The 19,320-nt window shown below is 39.2% G+C and overlaps 2 protein-coding genes across 4 annotated transcripts in view; both read left to right on the top strand.

Annotated features, from left to right (window-relative positions):
* Positions 1-4,962: 4,962 nt before the first annotated feature.
* On the top strand, positions 4,963-11,761 carry LOC115430471 (Sjoegren syndrome nuclear autoantigen 1 homolog). Its single transcript, XM_030150503.1, has 3 exons — positions 4,963-5,189; positions 9,253-9,452; positions 11,302-11,761. Exons 1-3 carry the CDS (start codon positions 5,138-5,140, stop codon positions 11,392-11,394), a joined length of 345 nt encoding a protein of 114 aa, XP_030006363.1. The 5' UTR covers positions 4,963-5,137; the 3' UTR covers positions 11,395-11,761.
* A 3,897-nt stretch (positions 11,762-15,658) lies between these two features.
* Positions 15,659-19,320, top strand: part of tprn (taperin) — an 82,618-nt gene continuing 78,956 nt past the window's right edge. For 2 of the 3 annotated variants that reach the window (XR_003936943.1, XM_030150501.1), the window contains exon 1: positions 15,667-16,766. Coding sequence is in view for 2 of the 3 variants with exons in the window: in XM_030150501.1 (XP_030006361.1) it covers positions 15,995-16,766 (772 nt within the window). In the remaining variant the exon portion in view is untranslated. Of the gene's footprint in view, positions 16,767-19,320 lie in introns of all 3 variants that reach the window. The other variant, XM_030150502.1, reaches the window with a different exon arrangement.

The raw sequence follows: 19,320 nt of genomic DNA, 5'->3' as shown, positions 1-19,320 counted from the left end.
AGGACGTCTGTTTAGTCCACATCTGTCAAATCAAATGTAAATTCTAACAGTATTCGTTGGTGTTTGGATGTTGATTTCAACTTTGCTGTAATTCACACAGAATTACTGTTTAGTTCATTTTAACCACAGTTTAGTTTTACTGTCTTTTTTTACTGGTTTGATCAACTTTTCGTCTGTTTGAACCATGTCTTAGTTTGATTTGGATTGGTCACAGTTATTGTTGTAATGGACTTATGTATTAACTGTTTGTTTCTGTAATTGTTTAACCTTGCTTGTACTTTTGCCCCCATCTCCCCCCACCCCCACCCCCACCCCCACCCCACCCCTCAAGGAGCCATTGCTCTTTGATCAGGCTGCATTTGTAAATAATCTGTTCTTAATTGCTTGCCTGGGTAAATAAAGGTTAAATAAAAAACAAACAAACTGTATTTTAGTCTAGTTTAATCCTGTAAAGTCTGAACCATTAAATCAGTGTTTTTCAACCTTGGGGTCGGGACCCCACATGGGGTCGCCTGAAATTCAAATGGGGTTGCCTGGAATTTCCGGTAATCGATTAAAAAATAAAAAACAACAACTTACTAATAAAAAAATCTATGGTGAGTTGACCGAGAGAATCCCAATCCATAACAGACAAACTGAGTCTGAAACTGAAGCACTGTCATATATGTAGTTGATCAAATACGTATGCGGTGAACAAAACCTTTTTTTCACCACTGAATTTTATTCAATTTGATGATTGGCGACACAATAGAAACAGCTCATTGACCCATTTTGGGAGGCAGTCGTGTGTATTGTCTTATATCGATGCTAAACTCGGGGTTCGGGGCATCCATTAATCAGCCTCAGTGAAGAATCCGTCTCCAGTTTCACAACTAACTTTAAACTTTAAATGAGTGTTTTTCAACCTTGGGGTCGGAACCCCACATGGGGTCACCTGAACTTTCTAGGAATTGATTAAAAAAAAAAAAAAAAAAAAAAAACAACACTTAATAATAAAAAAAAAATATGGTGACTTGACAGAGCCAATCCCAATCCATAACAGACAAACTGTGGTTGTGGAACTGCAGCTCTGTGGTTCTGTTCATCTGTCACATGTTCACTGTGGTCAGTTTCAGATGCTGCAGCTCTTTCAGAATTCATAGTTTCAGTTCTTGTTTGTTCAGTATTAATTGTCCTCCTTGTAAATCCCAGCTGGACTGACTGGACAGATCCTGACCAAGGAAAATAAAATTCTCTCTTTGTGCAGTAATCTACACCTGGATTTACTGCCTCTGTCCACAATAATATACATTATATAGACTAAATGTCCTCTAAAATTATATTACATGATCAAAAACAAATTAATTTTAGCACAACAAAAAAGGCTCAGTTTTGAATGTCTGGGGTCAGCAGAAATTTCTGATGTTAAAATGGGATCACGAGACAAAAAAGGTCGGAAACCACTGCATTAAATCATTGACAAATTCCACTTCTTTGAAACTGGAGCTGTCATTGGTCCTTCTGAACAACAACCAAAAAAAATGTTTTTTTAAATATCAATTTCCATGTATGAGTTTCAGTTTTGTATCATATTTGAGCCATCAGGTCTCAATGCTCAAATATTATTATTTTTAAACAAACAAAAACATAATCTAACACAAACATGTCTGACAGACTGTTCGTTCCTTTTCTAAATGGTCCCAGTTCTTCCTCATTAATGTCAGTCTTGTAGTGTCACTGGAAAGGCCTCTGGTGAATGAACGCCTCCCCCTGGTGGATTATCTGTGTATTACATGTATCTAATTGTATACATCAGGTTTTAAGACAAAAAATATCACACTGATCATGCAGAGGGCTTCAAAACTCATGGATCAAATATGATACGTTTGGTGTTAAAGGGTTAAGTCTGGTTTAACCTTCAAATACTCTGAATTTACCGTCTTTTAAGCATGTTTTTAGTCTGTTTTAACCGTCTGTAAGACTAGTTTAACCAACTGTTAGTTTGGTTTTATCATCCTTTAGACTCATTTCAGTAACTTCATCATTTAAGTGGGTTGATCATCTTTTAGTTTAGCTTCATTATCTTAAAGTTTATTTTATCTGCATTTTCATTTAGTTTTATTGTCTTTTTTTACTGGTTTGTCTAACATTCAGCCTGTTTAAACTATCTCATAGTTTGGTTTTTACTGGACTTGAACCATATTTAAGTCTGGTTTAACCATCAAATAGTTTGGTTTTAGCTAATTTTAGTATTTTTTCACCATCTTTTAGTCCAGTTTAACCATCCTTTATCTGGATTTAGCATAGTTTAATTTGACTTTATTGTCTTTTATTTTATTTTGATAATGTTTTAGTTTAGTTTTACTGTTTTTGTTTTTGTTTTGTTTTTGTTTTTTTACTGGTTTGACCAGCTTCTAGTCTGTTTAAACCATCTCTTAAATTACCTTTATTTTATTTTAGATTAGTTTAGACCTCACCAAAACATTTCATTGTATTTTTGACTGTGTTAACCTGCAGATGATAAACAGATAAAAAGTGGAAAGGTTTTATCTCGAGGATGATGGAATCAATGTAAAACTCCTTCAGATGATGATTCTAGACAAAACTAAACCATGTGAATGGAAAAAAACCTTGAACATTCATTTAAAACTATAGAAAACAGACACATTTCAGTTTTATCAGCCCTGAAACTCTTGATTTTCTTGTAGTTGGCACCATCTGCTGGTGATAATATGTAACGACATAAAACTGAAGTGTCCTGTAGAAATACAAGATATTACAAAAAGATACACGTATTAATTAAAAAAAAAAAAAAAGCCTCTCACAGGACCAACTTAATTTAATAAAATATAGTGATAAAAAAAAATATATGTATTAGAACTAAAATAATATTGATTCTAATTGATAATTGTGTCTAAAAGAAGAAAATAAAACCCAAATAATACAGGTGCAAATACAGGGAATGAGAAAAACAAAATGCAATAAAACAGAGTAAAACGTTATATATTCATTAACAGGATTATTAGTCATTGGTTTAAAAGGTGATTTGATCGATTTTTAAATCTATTCTGTTTTTTGTTTTCCATCCAAAAAAAATTAATTATTTTCAGTATAATAATGTAAATAGTACAGATATTTGAGTTTATGTTTCAAAGGTTTTTATTAAATCATTTTTATTTTCATTATTATTTTTTTAAATTTATTTTTCAATAAATTTGTTGTAATTTTTCCATGTGTTTTGATTTTTACTCCCTTTTTCATTTTTTCCATGTTGTGAGTGGTTTTTTAATCAGTTTATTTTGTTCTTTCTCCATATATTTTGAAGTCCTTTGTATTTTTTTTTTCCCCATGTGCTTCAAAGGTTTTTATTCATATATTTGATTATTTTCCATGTTTTTCAATGCTTTTTTCGTAGTTATTTTTATTTTTTCCCATGTTGTTATTAATTGCTATCATTTTTTTTTTTTAATAAATTAATTTTATTATTTTTCCATGTTTTGATTTTTACTACTTTTTGATTTTTTTTAATATTATTTTTATTCCTTTTTGCATGTTTAGAATTTTTTTAAAAAATCCCTTTATTCTGTTCTTCTTCCATATGTTTTGAAGTTCTTTTAATTTTTTTTAACTCCTTTTTTTCCCCTCATATGTTTTGAAGGTTTTTATTAATATATTTTCAAGATTCAAATTGTATTTGTCATTTCAACATGTAAAATACACAGAAACGAAACATTTTACTCAGGTCCCTGAGTGTCAGCAGGATTTCGTAAATAGTGTAAAATATTGATAAAAAATAATAAAATACTAATAAAAATAAATAAATACACCCCCCCAAAAAAATAAATAAATAAATAAATAAATAGAATAAAATGGGGAAAAAAAGTTACCTATAAATAAGTAAAATTTGTTTTCTAAAGTGCACAGCAGTAAAGTGCCAATTAAAAGTGCATTCCGGGGCTCATCTTTTCCATGTGTTTCAAAGCTTTTTTTTTTTTAACCCTCCGGTATCCCGTCCAGCAAAGCCCTTACTAAGCTCTAAGCGTGCTTTTTTCGCACACTTGTGGAATAATGAGAAAAAAAAAAAATTCATACAGTTTGTTTTTAATTCTTTTACACTTTTTTCTATTTCATCAACTTGAGCTGTAAATAAAAATACCAAATACTCAATAACTGTCACTTTTTTTAACCCTTTAAATGCCGTGTTTGTAATGTAAACAAACCATTTCTTCGGATGCAAAAAACACAAATAAATAATTTTTTTCAATATACAACATAAAAAGTGGATCACATATTTGATTTTTTTCATCCTGGCATATGTCAGTGATTAACTCCAACATTGGTTAATTTGCATTATTATTTTTGGCACTAGGTCAAATGTACAAAAATACTAGCATCTGTCACCAAGTGTGCATAAAATGCACATCTGTAAATCAAACTATTAAATACTGATTAATTTTTCTGCTCTAATTTGATTTTATTTTTGTAAATCAAGGTCAGTCCTAATCATACAGATCAAATGGAAGAAGTAGTGGATTTTAGGCACACTTCAGAGACAGATGCTAGTCTGGTCATTTTCTTTTGTTTATAATGTGAAAATTTTAGTTGGTGGGCAGAATTTTAAAGATCATGCAAAAATGAACAACTTTTGAATTCTAACCTTATTTGAATTGTGAAAAATAATATGAAGTTTTTTAAAACAAAGTGCAAAGTGTGCCTAAAAGGTGCGCCCGGATACCGGAGGGTTAACTTGTGTTTTTTATTTTTTTCTCCCATATTTTTCAATATTTTCATATATTTTTCATATTTTTATTAGCTAATTTCATTATTTGTAGAGGGTTTTTTCCTTACTTAATTTAATCATTTTTCTTTTGTCTTTTTCTTCTCTGTCACCACTGGCAGGTGTTCCCGTACATCGGCAGGTGTCGCTAAACCTTCTCCTACCTGTTTAACCACCGTAGAAGAAGAGTCACTTCCGGGTGTCTTCCGGTCTATTGGAGCGGTTGTCAGGGAAACCCGCCTTCAGCAGGACTGTTTCAGTGGAAGGTGTTCAGTTCAGCTCTGTTCTGCTTCAGTCAGATGACAGACCGCCGGTAGCCGCGGGTTTTCGGTGAATTCACGTCTTTTCTTTCGGTTCCGGTGACTTGAAGCCCGGTCCAACATGACCCAACAGGCCGCGGCTCTGCAGACCTACAACAACGAACTGGTCAAGTGTAAGTCAGAGGTTTGTTCTGGTCCAGATCTGAGGGTGGAGTTCAGTTTGAGCTTCAGACTGTGTGTGTGTGTGTGTGTGTGTGTGTGTGTGTGTGTGTGTGTGTGTGTGTGTGTGTGTGTGTGTGTGTGTGTTCAGGGTGGGTCTGTTCAATCTGATTAAACCTGACAGATGACACCGTCTATCACCTGGAAAACAACTATATGAATGAATGAATGTTCTATTTCAGGGGTGTCAAACTCATGTTAGTTCAGTTCCACATGCAGCCTAATATGATCTAAAGTGGGCCAGACCAGTAAAATAATATAAATAATAGGATAAGAACTGATAAATAATGTCAACTCCAATGTTTTTTCTATGTTTTTGAGTGAAAAAAGCTAAATTTCTTAATGAAAATGTTTACATGAATGAACTGCACTTGAACAAATATGAACAACCTGAAAGTTCTTAAGAAAAATAATTGCAATTTTAACAATATTACACCTTAGTTTTATCATTTCCACATGTGCATCACAACTTACAGATCACAGTGGATCTACAAATACACACAACATTGAATAACAGGCAGAATATTGTTAAAATTCCACATACTTAAGACATTTTTGTTCAGGTTATTCACATGTTTTGTAAAAGGCTAGTCTATAAATGTAAACATTTATGTAATTTTACTGTTTTTACACTAAAACAAAGGAGAAATAAAAGATTGTCATTATTTATAGGCTGTTATAATAGTATTTTAACTGGTCTGGCCCACTTCAGGTTGAATTGACCTAACATGATTTGAACATCCTTGATTGTTAATGTCCTCAGTGTAATTTTTGCATTTCACAAATTCATCCCAGGGGCTGGACTGGAGCCTTTGGCGAGTTGGATTTGGCCCCCGGGCCGCATGTTTGACACCTGTGTTTTATTTCATACATATAAAAAGCACAGTACAATCACTAACACTGTAATTGTTGTTTTGCCCAGAACTTATTTAATCTAAATTCTTCCAATTTTCCAATAGGAATGTTGTAAAAATTGTGACTTATTATGTTAAAGCTGCTGGTTTCAGTTTTAACCCTTTGAATGAATGAATTCTAATGGGTGTTTAGATTTTATTTTTAATTTTCACATAACAACAGCACAACCACCAACAAAAGCAAATGCCCGAAGCAAAATAACAACAAAAAACAACTAAAATTAAAGCTGCAAGCAGCATTGGGCGGGACCTCGCACCGGGCGATCCGCCTCCCCCGCGATCCGCCACCCGTGACTGTCGACGCCTCAGCTCCACTCACACCTGTCCGTCCCCATACCAGTTCCCATCCTTTAGTGTCTGTCCTCCTTACATCTGTACAGAACACCAGTGACCCTCTGCTGAAACCCCCATCACCTTTAAAATGAGACTTTTATTTTGGAAACCCTACTGTGTGTATGTGCATTTGTTTTTAATGTGAGAGAAAGAATCAGTTTGAAAAATGAATTGAAATTGTATGAATAAGTGAGTATAAAAGTGATGATTTACCACATTTAAGGCTTTTATTTTGGAAAAACCCTATTGTGTGAGGATGTGTGTCTGTGAGAAAGAGTACTTTTGAATGAAGAAACATTGTACAAACAGTTGAGTGTTTGGTCATAAAAATGAAAAGAAGTTATGTAATAGACATTTTGTATTATTCTTAATTTTGGTTTTATTTTGAAAAAATGTACTCCGTGTACTTTTGAATGTGTGCAAAATTTCCAATATCCACAATACAATGCAGTAAAACCTGTTTTAAAATAAAATTAAAAAAAAAAAAATTTTTTTTGGATTACCTGGGACTTGAACCTGGGTCCTTCAGCTCCATAGGCAGCTACATGAACCACTGCACTACAGAGAGACATGTGAAAATGGGCACCAGCAAGACTTTTATAGGGATTTTGCCATTTGGAAAAGTGAAACTAAACATAGTCTTCAAAAAATCGCTATAATTCCATAACCGTAGGGCGTATCTGAAAAATTCTTTCACTTTTGGATTCTGCAGACTTGTGGGAATTCAATGAGGTCTAACTTTTATGTCAAAACTCTGAAATGAATAAGCAGTAATTGCAGAAACGTAGAGTAACTTTCAAAGGCAGATTGCCAACTTCCTGTTGGAGTTAGCTCATGAGTGTCAGTGTATGATTTGTCGGGCTCAATCAGACCAACATTTTGGCATTTGTTTCATGTTTCTGTGACATTCCTACTGGCTGCTAGGGCAGATTTTGCGTGTTTTTTAGTACATAGGTGGCGCTACAGAGTCCATTTTGGCACCCAAGGGGTTAATTTTTGATATTGTATGAAAGTGTTCACCAGCCATGACATACATGGCAAATTTGGTGAGTTTTGGAGCATGTTAAGGGGGTCAAATGGCAGTCTAAAGTGGAAAAAGTATGAAAATAAAAGAATTGTTATAAATCAACAACCGTACATCCTATCTCAAAAATTTTTGCATGTGAGCATTGTGCTGAGTCCCATGAACGTGTAGATATGTCACATGTCAGGAAAAACTGCAAAGTGAAAAATGAGTTCCAAACATCACAACTTTGCGGGCTTGTAAAAAAAAAACTAAGACAGTTCCGGAAAAAGTGAGAGATCACTTTTTTGAGGAGGTTTCACTCTATCTTTTGATGCTATTTAGAAGTCAATATGACAAACGGTGTCATCGGAGTTAGTTTTAGAAATTTTATTTTGAAAGGCATATTGCGAACTTCCTGTTGGAGTTAGGTCATAAGTGTCAGTGGATGATTTGTAGTGCTTCATCCAACAAGAATTTTGGCACTGGTTTCATGTCTGTACGACATTCCTAGTGGCCACTAGGGCTTTTCCCATTTTTTTCACATAGGTGGCGCTAGAGAGGCCATTTTGGCACCTATGGGGTTAATTTTTACATTTTATCAAATTTTTCGCCAGGCCTGACATGTGTGCCAAATTTGGTGAGTTTTTGAGCATGTTTAGGGGGGCAAATTCCAGTTTAAAGCGTCACGGAAAAATAATAATAATAATAATAATATAAAAACGAACGAAAAACAATAGGGCCTTGCTTGCAGGCAAGGCCTCTCACTGCGTGAGAGGGCCTTACCTTTCGGCTCGGTCCCTAAATACCATTATATAAAAATATTATACAAAAGAAATACAATTTCAGTATTATATACACATCAGAAAAGGAGAGACTAAAAGTAAACACTTATTAATCACACACCTTTAGTACAACACAGACACTATAGAAATCTACATTAATACAACATGTATATTTACAAATCGATATAATAATTATCATTATATTATGCATTATAAAATGTAACGTTTTATATCATTTGATTTTCATTTTTTATTATTTTAATTATGTAGAATTTTTATTCTTTCTTTCTCTTTTGTGTATTGTTTATTTCTGGGGAGGAATTTATATAAGTCTTTTTGGCTTCTCCTGCATAACTGTGTTACTTGTATGATAATTTATTTTTTCTTTTCATTCTTTTCTTGTTTGTGAAGTGTGAATAAATAAATTCAAATACAAATCATATATATACTTCTACATTATAATCCACTACCTTTCCTTAGAATTTGTACTGTATATGACTGTCTCACTTGTGTGTTTTTTTTAATATATAACCTACAACTATATTAGTTGAATATATAAATATAATCTATAACTCTATGTAACCTATAAGCCTTTATCTGTGTCATGACCAGCTCAGAGGACATGGGTGTCCTCACTGAATCACAGCAGGGGGTGGAAGGACACCAGCTCCTAACCCAGTCTTAACCTCCTCAGACCCAGGACATGTCAGCGAAGTACCAGCTTTTGTTTTTTATTAAATAAGTGCCAATATTGGAAACATGATGCAACAGTTTTTTCAGATGCAGTTTTTAACATTTTTATGGAATGTCCTTTGTGGTGGACAGTTTTCTTTTTTTTTTGTATAAAGTTGTGAAACTCTTGTCCACAAATGTGGACAGTGGGCCCTAGGAGGTCAAAGGTCAGACTAACTCCTGATCAAAACTAAGACAAATGAAATGTGCCGTCCCTCTGTGGTCTAATGTCCGTCCCTGTCGTGCTCAGGTATCGAGGACCTTCACTCCAGACGGGACGAGCTGAACCGTCAGATAAATCAGGAGGAGGAGGAGAGGGAGCGTCTGCAGCACGACATCGGCGTCCTGACCGAGAAACTGAGCCGAGTCAACGACAGTCTGACGCACAGACTGAGCACCAGGGCCACGCTGGAGCGAACCATCGCAGAGAGCCAGGCCGCATACACCAAGGTGACATTTAGGAACAGGGGGAGGGGGGGTGTGGGGGTTCATGGGTGGAGTTCATTTGTTGCTTCCATTTGATTCCAAAATGCCTCAGATGGTTTTTACTTAATTTCTCTCAACATTTATTTGTTTTGTTTTTTATCCATGACTGTGACTTTAAATGTTCTTTAAGTAACACACACACATAACACACATATACAACACACACAACACACATACACTATATTGCCAAAAGTATTCCCTCTCCTGCTTTGACTCACATATGAATTTCAGGTCCATCCCATTCCTAGTCTATGGGTTCAGTCTGACGTGGCTCCACCCTTTGCAGCTCTAACAGCTTCAGCTCTTCTGGGAAGGCTGTCCACAAGGTTTAGGAGTGTGTTCATGGGAATTTTGGACCATTCTTCCAGAAGCGCCTTTGTGAGGTCACACACTGATGTTGGACAGAAGGTCTGGCTCTCGGTCTTCGCTCTAATTCATCCAAAGGTGTTCTATGGGGTTGAGGTCAGGACTGTGTGCAGGCCAGTCCAGTTCATCCACACCAGACTCTGTCCTCCATGTCCAAATGGACCTTGCTTTGTGCACTGGTGCACAGTCATGTTGGAAGAGGAAGGGGCCGGCTCCAAACTGTTCCCACAAAGTTGGGAGCATGGAATTGTCTAAAATGTCTTGTTCTGCTGAAGCATTCCCAGTTCCTTTCACTGGAACTAAGGGGCCACGCCCAGCTCCTGAAAAACAACCCCACACCATAATCCCCCCTCCACCAAACTTTACACTTGGCACAGTGCGGTCCGACAAGTATCGTTCTCCTGGCGACCGCCAAACCCAGACCCGTCCGTCAGATCGCCAGATGGAGAAGCGCGATTGGTCAGTCCAGAGAAGGCTCCTCCCCTGCTCTACAGTCCAGTGGTGGCGTGCTTTACACCACTGCATCCACCACTTTGCATTGCACTTGCTGATGTATGGCTTGGATGCAGCTGCTCGGCCACGGAAACCCATTCCATGAAGCTCTGTGCGCACTGTTCTGGAGCTAATCTGAAGGACACATGAAGTTTGGAGGTCTGTACCACTGACTCTGCAGACAGTCGTCCACCTCTTCACACTCTGCACCTCAGCATCCGCTGACCCCGCTCCGTCAGTTTCCGTGGCCTACCACTGCGTGGCTGAGTTGCTGTCGTTCCCAAACACTTCCACTTTCTTATAATCCAGCTGACAGCTGACTGTGGAATATTTAGGAGCCAGGAAATGTCACCACTGGATTTGTCACACAGGTGGCATCCTATCACAGTTCCACGCTGGAATTCACTGAGCTCCTGAGAGAGACCCATTCTGTCACAAATGTTTGTAAAAGCAGTCTGCATGTCTAGGGCTGGATTTAATACACCTGTGGACATGGAAGGGACTGGAACAGCTGAGTCTGAGGATTGGGATGGAGGAGACAATACTTTTGGCAGTATAGTGTATAACATATATAACACACACACACACACATAACACACACACACACACACACACACATATAAAACACACAGTCTTCTCTACGTCAGTAAAACTTAATGCAGCTCATGAATAAATTAGTAAACTCTGTGTGTGCGTGCGTGCGTGCGTGTGTGTGTGTGTGTGCGCGTGTGTGTGTGTGTGTGCTTATTCCTGTTTCAGGGCGTTTTCCTGATCCTGTACATGTTTGACTTGACCTTTAATGATCCTGTAGATGATTTATTCTGTTCAGTGGTTCTATTTGTTGGTTCTTTTGGTTCTGTTCGGTTCATTCCATCCTGTTTTTAATGTTTTCCTTCCTTTTCTAACCTGATTAAACTCATATAACTGTGTGTGTTTTCATGTGTTTGTGGTTCAGATCCTGGAGAGTTCCCAGTCCCTCCTCAGCGTCCTGAAGCAAGAGGCCGGAAACCTGAGCAGAGCCACAGAACCACGCAGACGGGACCACTGACTGGGACCAGGACCCAGGACCAGGACCCTGAACCAGGAGCACAGCCACAGAACCACGCAGACGGGACCACTGACTGGGACCAGGACCCAGGACCAGGAGCACAGCCACAGAACCACGAAGACAGGACCACTGACCTGGACCAAGACCCTGAACCAGGAGCAGAGCCAAGAACCATACAGATGGGACCACTGACCGGTACTGGGACCAGGAACCTGAACCAGAACCAGAACCCTGCTTGCCCTCCGTTCATGGCCCGTTCTTTAATATGTGATTGTTTTATTGCACAGAACTTATTTAATGTAAATTCTATAAATTTTCCAATAAAAATGGTGTGACTTTTATACGTAAAAGCAGCTGATTCCAGTTTTAACCCTTTGAATGAATGTTTTATTTCATACATGTAAAAAAAAAACACAATACAATCAGCAACAAAAGCAAAGTAACATAAGAACCAAAAACAAATTCATCCACACACCAGTACAGATACTGGAGTGGAAGGAAGTTCAACACTCATGGAATCCAACCCTTTAATTATAACATAAACTACATCAGTCTATATTAATACATGTATATATGTCTATATCATCAATATATTATCATATATAATTAATCTGTGATAAATATAAGCCCATTTAGATACAAAAGTCGTTTTTCGTAAGTTTTCTGTCATATACTAATCGTTGAGTTTATCTACATAATCACTAAAATGTAGGAAAATACTGAAAAATAACATCACACTAAATCACCTGGGAATGGTTTGATGTAGAGAAAATTTAATTTGGATGTAACTCTAAAAATAGTTTGAGGTCTTTTGGCCTTAAAATGAAAAAAGAAACAAAAGATAATTCAGAAAACGAACAGTAACGGAATCAAATAATAATAATACCAAAAAAATTAATGAAAACTGAGCAAAATAATCAAACTGAAAAACTATTCCAGAAAATAAACCAAAATTAACAAAGTAATGGATTACCCTGTGAAAAATGTTCAACCATTCACTCACTTTGGGTCTGAGACGTGGTTTTGTGGAAATCCAGGAGTAGAACTGAGAAACAATGTAATCGATTACAATTACTGACATATATTCATGAATGCTGTTAATTTACCAGAATAAACGTGTTGAAGTTTAGGACACATTTATAATCATATTCATTATCAATTAAAAAAAAAGTTAATTCAGTTTGTAAGTGTGGTGTGTTAGCAGTTATCTACCGCAGGGGGGCGCTGTTACATCATTTTATCTTATTTGCGTGACGAGAAGCTGCTTAAATAACCATATCATGAGGTTTTTCTATTTTTTTGCCCCCAAAACCAGGCCATTTATAAATTATACTTATAATTATATCATACCAATTTGACTTGTTTCCTTTTTTTGTTTTGTCAAGTTTTCCTTTAAAGTATAATTGAAGGTAAAGACTTGAAACTGTGCTGTGTCACTGTAAACACATCAACAACAACCTTTAACTGAAACATTTAATATGTTTACTGCATATTTTTTATAATGTGAAGTATATTTGATTCATATTTTTGCAGACTTTTTCCACTTTTCATCCATGTTTCCTGTGAGTGTGAAGTGATAAACAGTATTTGACCTGTCAGAGAACTTCAGCAGGACTAAACACAACCATGTGTTTGCACTTTTTAATTATATTTCCCTGTCAGCCTCCTTTATCCTCGTTGGTAATTATGGCTCTGTGATAAATGTTTGATGAGGAACAGTAATCTCCTGTAGTGGCCAATAATAACCCTCTTAGAGCTGATTCATTTAGAAGGAGGAGGAGGAGGAGGAGGAGGAGGAGGAGGCCTCTTCCTTCTCAGCTCATGTGTTTCCTTCATCCGGATTATGGACAGGTGGCATCACGGATAAATACTCAATGAACACTTCCCACTGTCCTTTAAGCTTGGAAAATACTGGACTTTGAACAAAACACAATATTTATTTCACTTAATCACTTTCATTTTGACAAGAATGAACATCCCAAACATTATTATTATTAAAAGGTTCTGTAAAAACTGGTTCAATGATTGTGAAAAATCTATAAAAAAAATTCTGCTAGAATTTAATTAAAAATATTATTTATTGATTTATTTCTTGCATAAATTAAGTGGACAGTGTTGTTTCACTATCTAATGGTAATTATGACATAATATAATGGTATTTAAGAGGTACTGTGGCTAAAACTGTAGACAATGGGGTGGGGGGGCAAGGCAGGTTTATTTCTACAGCACATTTCATGTACAAGACAATTCAAAGTGCTCTACATAAAACACTACAAGCATTTCAGCAGAAGCAATAAAATGTATAGGCATGAGAAAAACAAACAAAACAAAACAAAATCAGATAAACAGATAAAAACTTTAAGCTTAAAAGAATGAAAAATACAAACTCTATTCAAATGCAGCTGAGAACAGGTGGGTCTGTAACCTGGATTTAAAAAAACAAAAAACAGTGTTTCAGCTGATCTGAGGTTTTCTGGAAGCAAGCAAGTTATTGTGATTTGATCATTTAATAACGACAAATTTAATTTAATAGCCTTCAATCTATATGAAAGAGGTGAGACCGAATGAATGTCCCAAACATGATTATTATTAAAAGGTTCTGTAAAGACTGGTTCAATGATTGGGAAAAATCAGGCAAAAGTTCTGCTAGAATTTAAGTGAAAATATTATTTATTGATTTATTTCTTGCATAAATGAAGTGTCCAGTGTTGTTTCACTATCTAATGGTGATGATGACATAATATAATGGTATTTAAGTGGTACTGTGGCTTGGAAAATACTGGACTTTGATCATAACACAACATTTATTTCACTTAATCACTTTCATTTTGGCAAGAATGAACGTCCCAGGCATGATTATTAAGGAAGTGAGTGAGTAAATTTTATTTATAGAGCACTTTTCACAGACAGAGTCACAAAGTGCTTTACAGTGCGAAGTACAAATACACAGTACAAATAATAATACCATTAAAACACAATAAAATACAATTAAAATATCATAAATACATAAAGTGTAATCAGTGTGTAGCAGCCCTGAGTCAGCTGGGAAATTAAAAAGCCTGTTTGAACAGGAGTGATTTGAGGTGTTAAAATGTTCTGTAAAGATTGGTTCAATGATTGGGAAAAATTAGGAAACAGTTTTACTAGAATTTATGAGAGAATATTATTTATTGATTTATTTCTTGCATAAATGAAGTGTACAGTGTTGTTTCACTGTCTAATGGTGATTATGACATAATATAATGGTATTTAAGCGGTACTATGGCTAAAAGTGTACACATTGGAGGGAAAAAAGCAAGCAGTTATTGCGATTTGATCATTTAATAAAGACAAAATTTAATTTAATAGCGTTTAATCCAGTGTTTTTCAACCTTGGGGTCGGCACCCCACATGGGGTCGCCTGGAATTTCTGGTAATTGACTGAGAAAACTGGAGAAAACGCCTATGTAAAGATATGGTTTTAGGTCAAATATTTGAATAGATTTTAATTTATTACAATTTTGATTTTATATACTTAATATTTGGAACCAATATTCACTTTTAAAGTCTTTGAAAAGGTTCATTAGCATCTTTGTGTTATTTATGCAATAAATTATATACATTTTTCAAACTGGATTTTATATTTTGTGTGTGTTTTTTGGCCTTTTGTGTTGATATAGTAGGTTAAAGTGAAAAAATAATAGACAGATGAGATAGATGAAGTTGTGCTGAAAAAGAAGACACTAAACATGGATATAGTACATATTTCTTTATATAAAGACAAAATCAAAAGAACTCAAAAACAGCCAAAAAAGGCTCAGACTATTAAGGGTTCAGATGCTGCAGCTCTTTCATAATTCATAGTTTCAGTTCTTGTTTGTTCAGTATTAATTGTCCTTGTAAATCACAGCTGGACTGACTGTACATATCCTGACCAAGGAAAATCTAATTCTCCCTTTGTGCAGTAATCTACACCTGGATTAACTGCCTCTGTCTACAATAATATACATTATATAGACGAAATGTCCTCTAAAGAATAACCTGTATTTGCAACATAGTATAGCAAACTATTACATGATCAAAAACAAATTAATCTGAGCAAAACAACAAAAAAACAACTCTCTGTTTTGAATGTTTGGGGTCGCCACAAATGTGTGATGTTAAAATGGGGTCACAGCAAAACAAGGTTGGAACCACTGGTTTAATGTATATGAAAGAGGTGGGGCCGTTTGCACCTGAACGCAGCACTTTTGATTGACAGGCGATCCCGGCCCAGTCAACAATAGAAAAGGGTGTGGCCTGCGTCAGTGAGGGGCGTGCGACAAAGGGAAGAGGGGCGTGTCCTCACTCCCTGCGGACCAATCGAGCAGCGGATGAAGGCGCTCGTGCCGCTGCGGAGGGGCGGGGCTGCGTTCAGGGACCGTGGGGCCAGTGAGCAGCAGACAGTCAGAGGGAGAGGAGAGAAAGAGCAGACGGGAGGATGATGCGCGTGAGCCGGTGAACGGCTCTGCTGCACGAACCGACCGAGCCCCATTCAGGTGTCCAGCCGCACCGGACCGCCGGAAACCCGCCTCGGAGCACGCCTCTCTCCTCTTCAACCCCTCCCGAAAAACCCTGCGCGATGTCTGGCGGAGGAGACGTCCGAGTGCTGCGGCAGGAGGCCGGCCAAGAGAGCCCGAGGATGCCGGCCTGGAAGCGCGAGATCCTGGAGCGGAGGAAGGCGAAGGGCGGCGGGGCCGGAGGAGCCGGAGGGGCCGGAGGAGCGGAGGCAGGCCCCGGAGCAGGAGCCGGAGCCGGAGCCGGAGCGGGCCCGCAGCGGCTGAACGGAGACGTAACGGGGAATGTAAACGGCGGCGGCCCCAAGAGAGACGGAGGGCCGAGCGGAGGGTCCGGGCGGAAGTACACCATCAGCCCGGCCAGCCAGCACCACGGCCACAACAAAGAAGCACGGCCCGCGGCGGACCGGGAGGACGGCGGACCGGAGAGCCTGGTGCTCCAGGAGAGCCTGGGGCCGCTCCAGGAGAACCCGTTCATCAAACTGGAGAAGGAGCGGAGGAGGCGGCAGGACCGGGAGAACGCAGCCCGGCCGGTGCAGCACATCCTGGAGCTGTACGGCAGCGTGCCCGGCATCCGGACCATCCGGGCCGACAACATCATCATCATAGAGTCCGACCCGGATTACTTTCCGGAAGGAGGAGACGCGAAAGCCGGCTCTAAATGGCAGCAGAACGGCGTGAGTACTTACAGCTCCCTGAACGACCTCCTGGACCGGAGGGGGAGCGCGGTGACCGAGATAAGAGCCAAGGAGGTGGTGATTTATGACCCAGCCCTGAGCCGGAGCGAGGAGAACCTGAGCACACTGGGCCTGCGCGAACCCAGGGCGCACGAGACAGGTGAGGACACACTGACACACACTGAGAACCATAGACACACACTGAGAACCATAGACACACACTGACACACACAGACACACACAGACACACACTGACACACACACTGACACACACACTGACACACACTGACAACCATAGACACACACAGACACACACGGACAACCATAGACACACACAGACACACACAGACAACCATAGACACACACTGACACACACTGACACACACACTGACACACACACTGACACACACTGACAACCATAGACACACACAGACACACACAGACAACCATAGACACACACTGACACACACTGACACACACTGACAACCATAGACACACACAGACACACACAGACAACCATAGACACACACTGACACACACAGACACACACTGACACACACTGACAACCATAGACACACACAGACACACACAGACACACACTGACACACACAGACACACACTGACACACACTGACACACACAGACACACACTGACAACCATAGACACACACAGACACACACAGACAACCATAGACACACACTGACACACACAGACACACACTGACACACACACTGACACACACTGACACAAACAGATACCCACTGACACACAGACACACACTGACAGACACAGACACACACTGACAGACACAGACACAAACAGACACACACTCACACCCACAGACACCCACTGGCACACACTGACGCACACAGACATGCACACAGACACACACTGACACAAACAGATGCCCACAGACAACCAAAGACACACACTGACACACACTGACACACACAGATGCACACAGACGCACACAGACGCACACTGACACACACTGACACAAACAGATACCCACAGACAACCAAAGACACCTACAGACAGACACTCAGAGACACACACACACACACACACACACACACACACAGACATCCACAGACACACACAGACACACACAGACACACACTGACACCTACAGACAGACACCTACACACTGACACCCACAGATACACACTGACACACACAGACACCCACCACTCTCACTGACCTGAGACACTCACCTGGGGGGGTGGGGGGGGTCCCATTCATGGGACTTTCTACTTGTAATCCTCTACTATCAGGGCTGTCTAACATATGGCCCATGGGCCAAAGCCGGCTTCCAAAGGGTCCAGTCAGGCCCCCAAAGGGTCTAGTCTGACCCCAAAGGGAACAGTCTGGCCCCTAAAGGCTCTGGTTTGGTCCCCAAAGGGTCCAGTCCAGCTTGTCAAAGTTCTAGTCCAGCCCCAAAGGGACCAATCCGGCCTCTAAAGCACCCAATCTGCATCCTAAATTGTCTGGTCTGGTCCCTAAAGGGTATGTCTGGTCCCTAAAAGGAACCAGTCTGGTCATCAAAAGGTCCAATCTGGCCTCTAAATGGTCCAGTCTGGCCCTTAAATTGTCTGGTCCAGTCTCTAAAGGATCCAGTCCAGCCCCTAAAGGGTCCAGTCCAGCCCCAAAGGGTCTGGTCTGGCCCCCAAAGGGTCCGGTCCAGTCCAGGGGCTGGATTTGTAAAATGCAAAATGACACTGAAGATGTGAACAGTCAAAGTGTCCCAAAGGGTCCGGTTCGGTCCCCAAAGGGTCCAGTCCGGCTTCCAAAGGGACCGGTCCGGCCCCTAAAATGTCCACTCTGGTCCCCAAAGGGCCCAGTCCGGCTTCTGAAGGTTCTAGTCCGGCCCCAAAGGGACCAATCCGGCCTCTAAAGCACCCAATCTGCATCCTAAATTGTCTGGTCTGGTCCCTAAAGGGCATGTCCGGTCCCTAAAAGGAACCAGTCTGGTCATCAAAAGGTCCAATCTGGCCCCTAGAGGGTCCAGTCTGGCCCCTAAAGGGACCAGTCCAGCCCCTAAAGGGTCCAGTCCAGTCCAGGGGATGGATTTGTAAAATACAAAATGACACTGTAGATGTGAACGGTCAAAAGTGTTCCAGTCGTTTCAGTTCGGTCCAGTATGTTCATAAAGTTCTGTCTGTATTAGAACTGAATTTGACAGGAACACTACATTTATTAGTACAGAACAGAAGGGAACAGAATAGATCTTTTATTTGTTTAATTGAACCTTTATTTAACCAGGTCATTGGAGAACCAGTTGTCATTTCCAACTCTGCATCCTGAGCTAAAAGGAGCTGGTTTTATGTCACAGTTATTGGGATGAGTTTGTGCTTCACATGTTGGTCATCTTCCTGTTTTGAATGTCAGTAGTGTCCTATAAGCCTGTATGGGCTGGACAGGGAAGTGTATGACAAATAAAATATTCATTCATTCATTCATTCATTCATTCATTCCAGTGATGACCTGACCAGGAGGCAGCATAAAGGCTGCTAAAAAAACCGAAACAAAACCAGAACCTTTCTTACCGCTGTTACAGGAACAGTACAGATCAGTTCATCAGCTCTGTTCTATTTAGCAGCAGATTCTGTAAATGCAAAAATAAAGAATGTCGCAGAAAATTACACTGAAAATATACAACAGAACACATCTACACCACAGAGACAGAAGAACTCTGTAATGCAAGTAGGGCTGCA

The sequence above is a fragment of the Sphaeramia orbicularis genome, chromosome 12 (assembly GCF_902148855.1).
Source record: "Sphaeramia orbicularis chromosome 12, fSphaOr1.1, whole genome shotgun sequence".
NCBI classification, from domain to species: Eukaryota; Metazoa; Chordata; class Actinopteri; order Kurtiformes; family Apogonidae; genus Sphaeramia; species Sphaeramia orbicularis.
The sequence above is the reverse complement of the archived record's forward strand: the minus strand, read 5'-3'. Positions and strand labels throughout refer to the sequence as shown.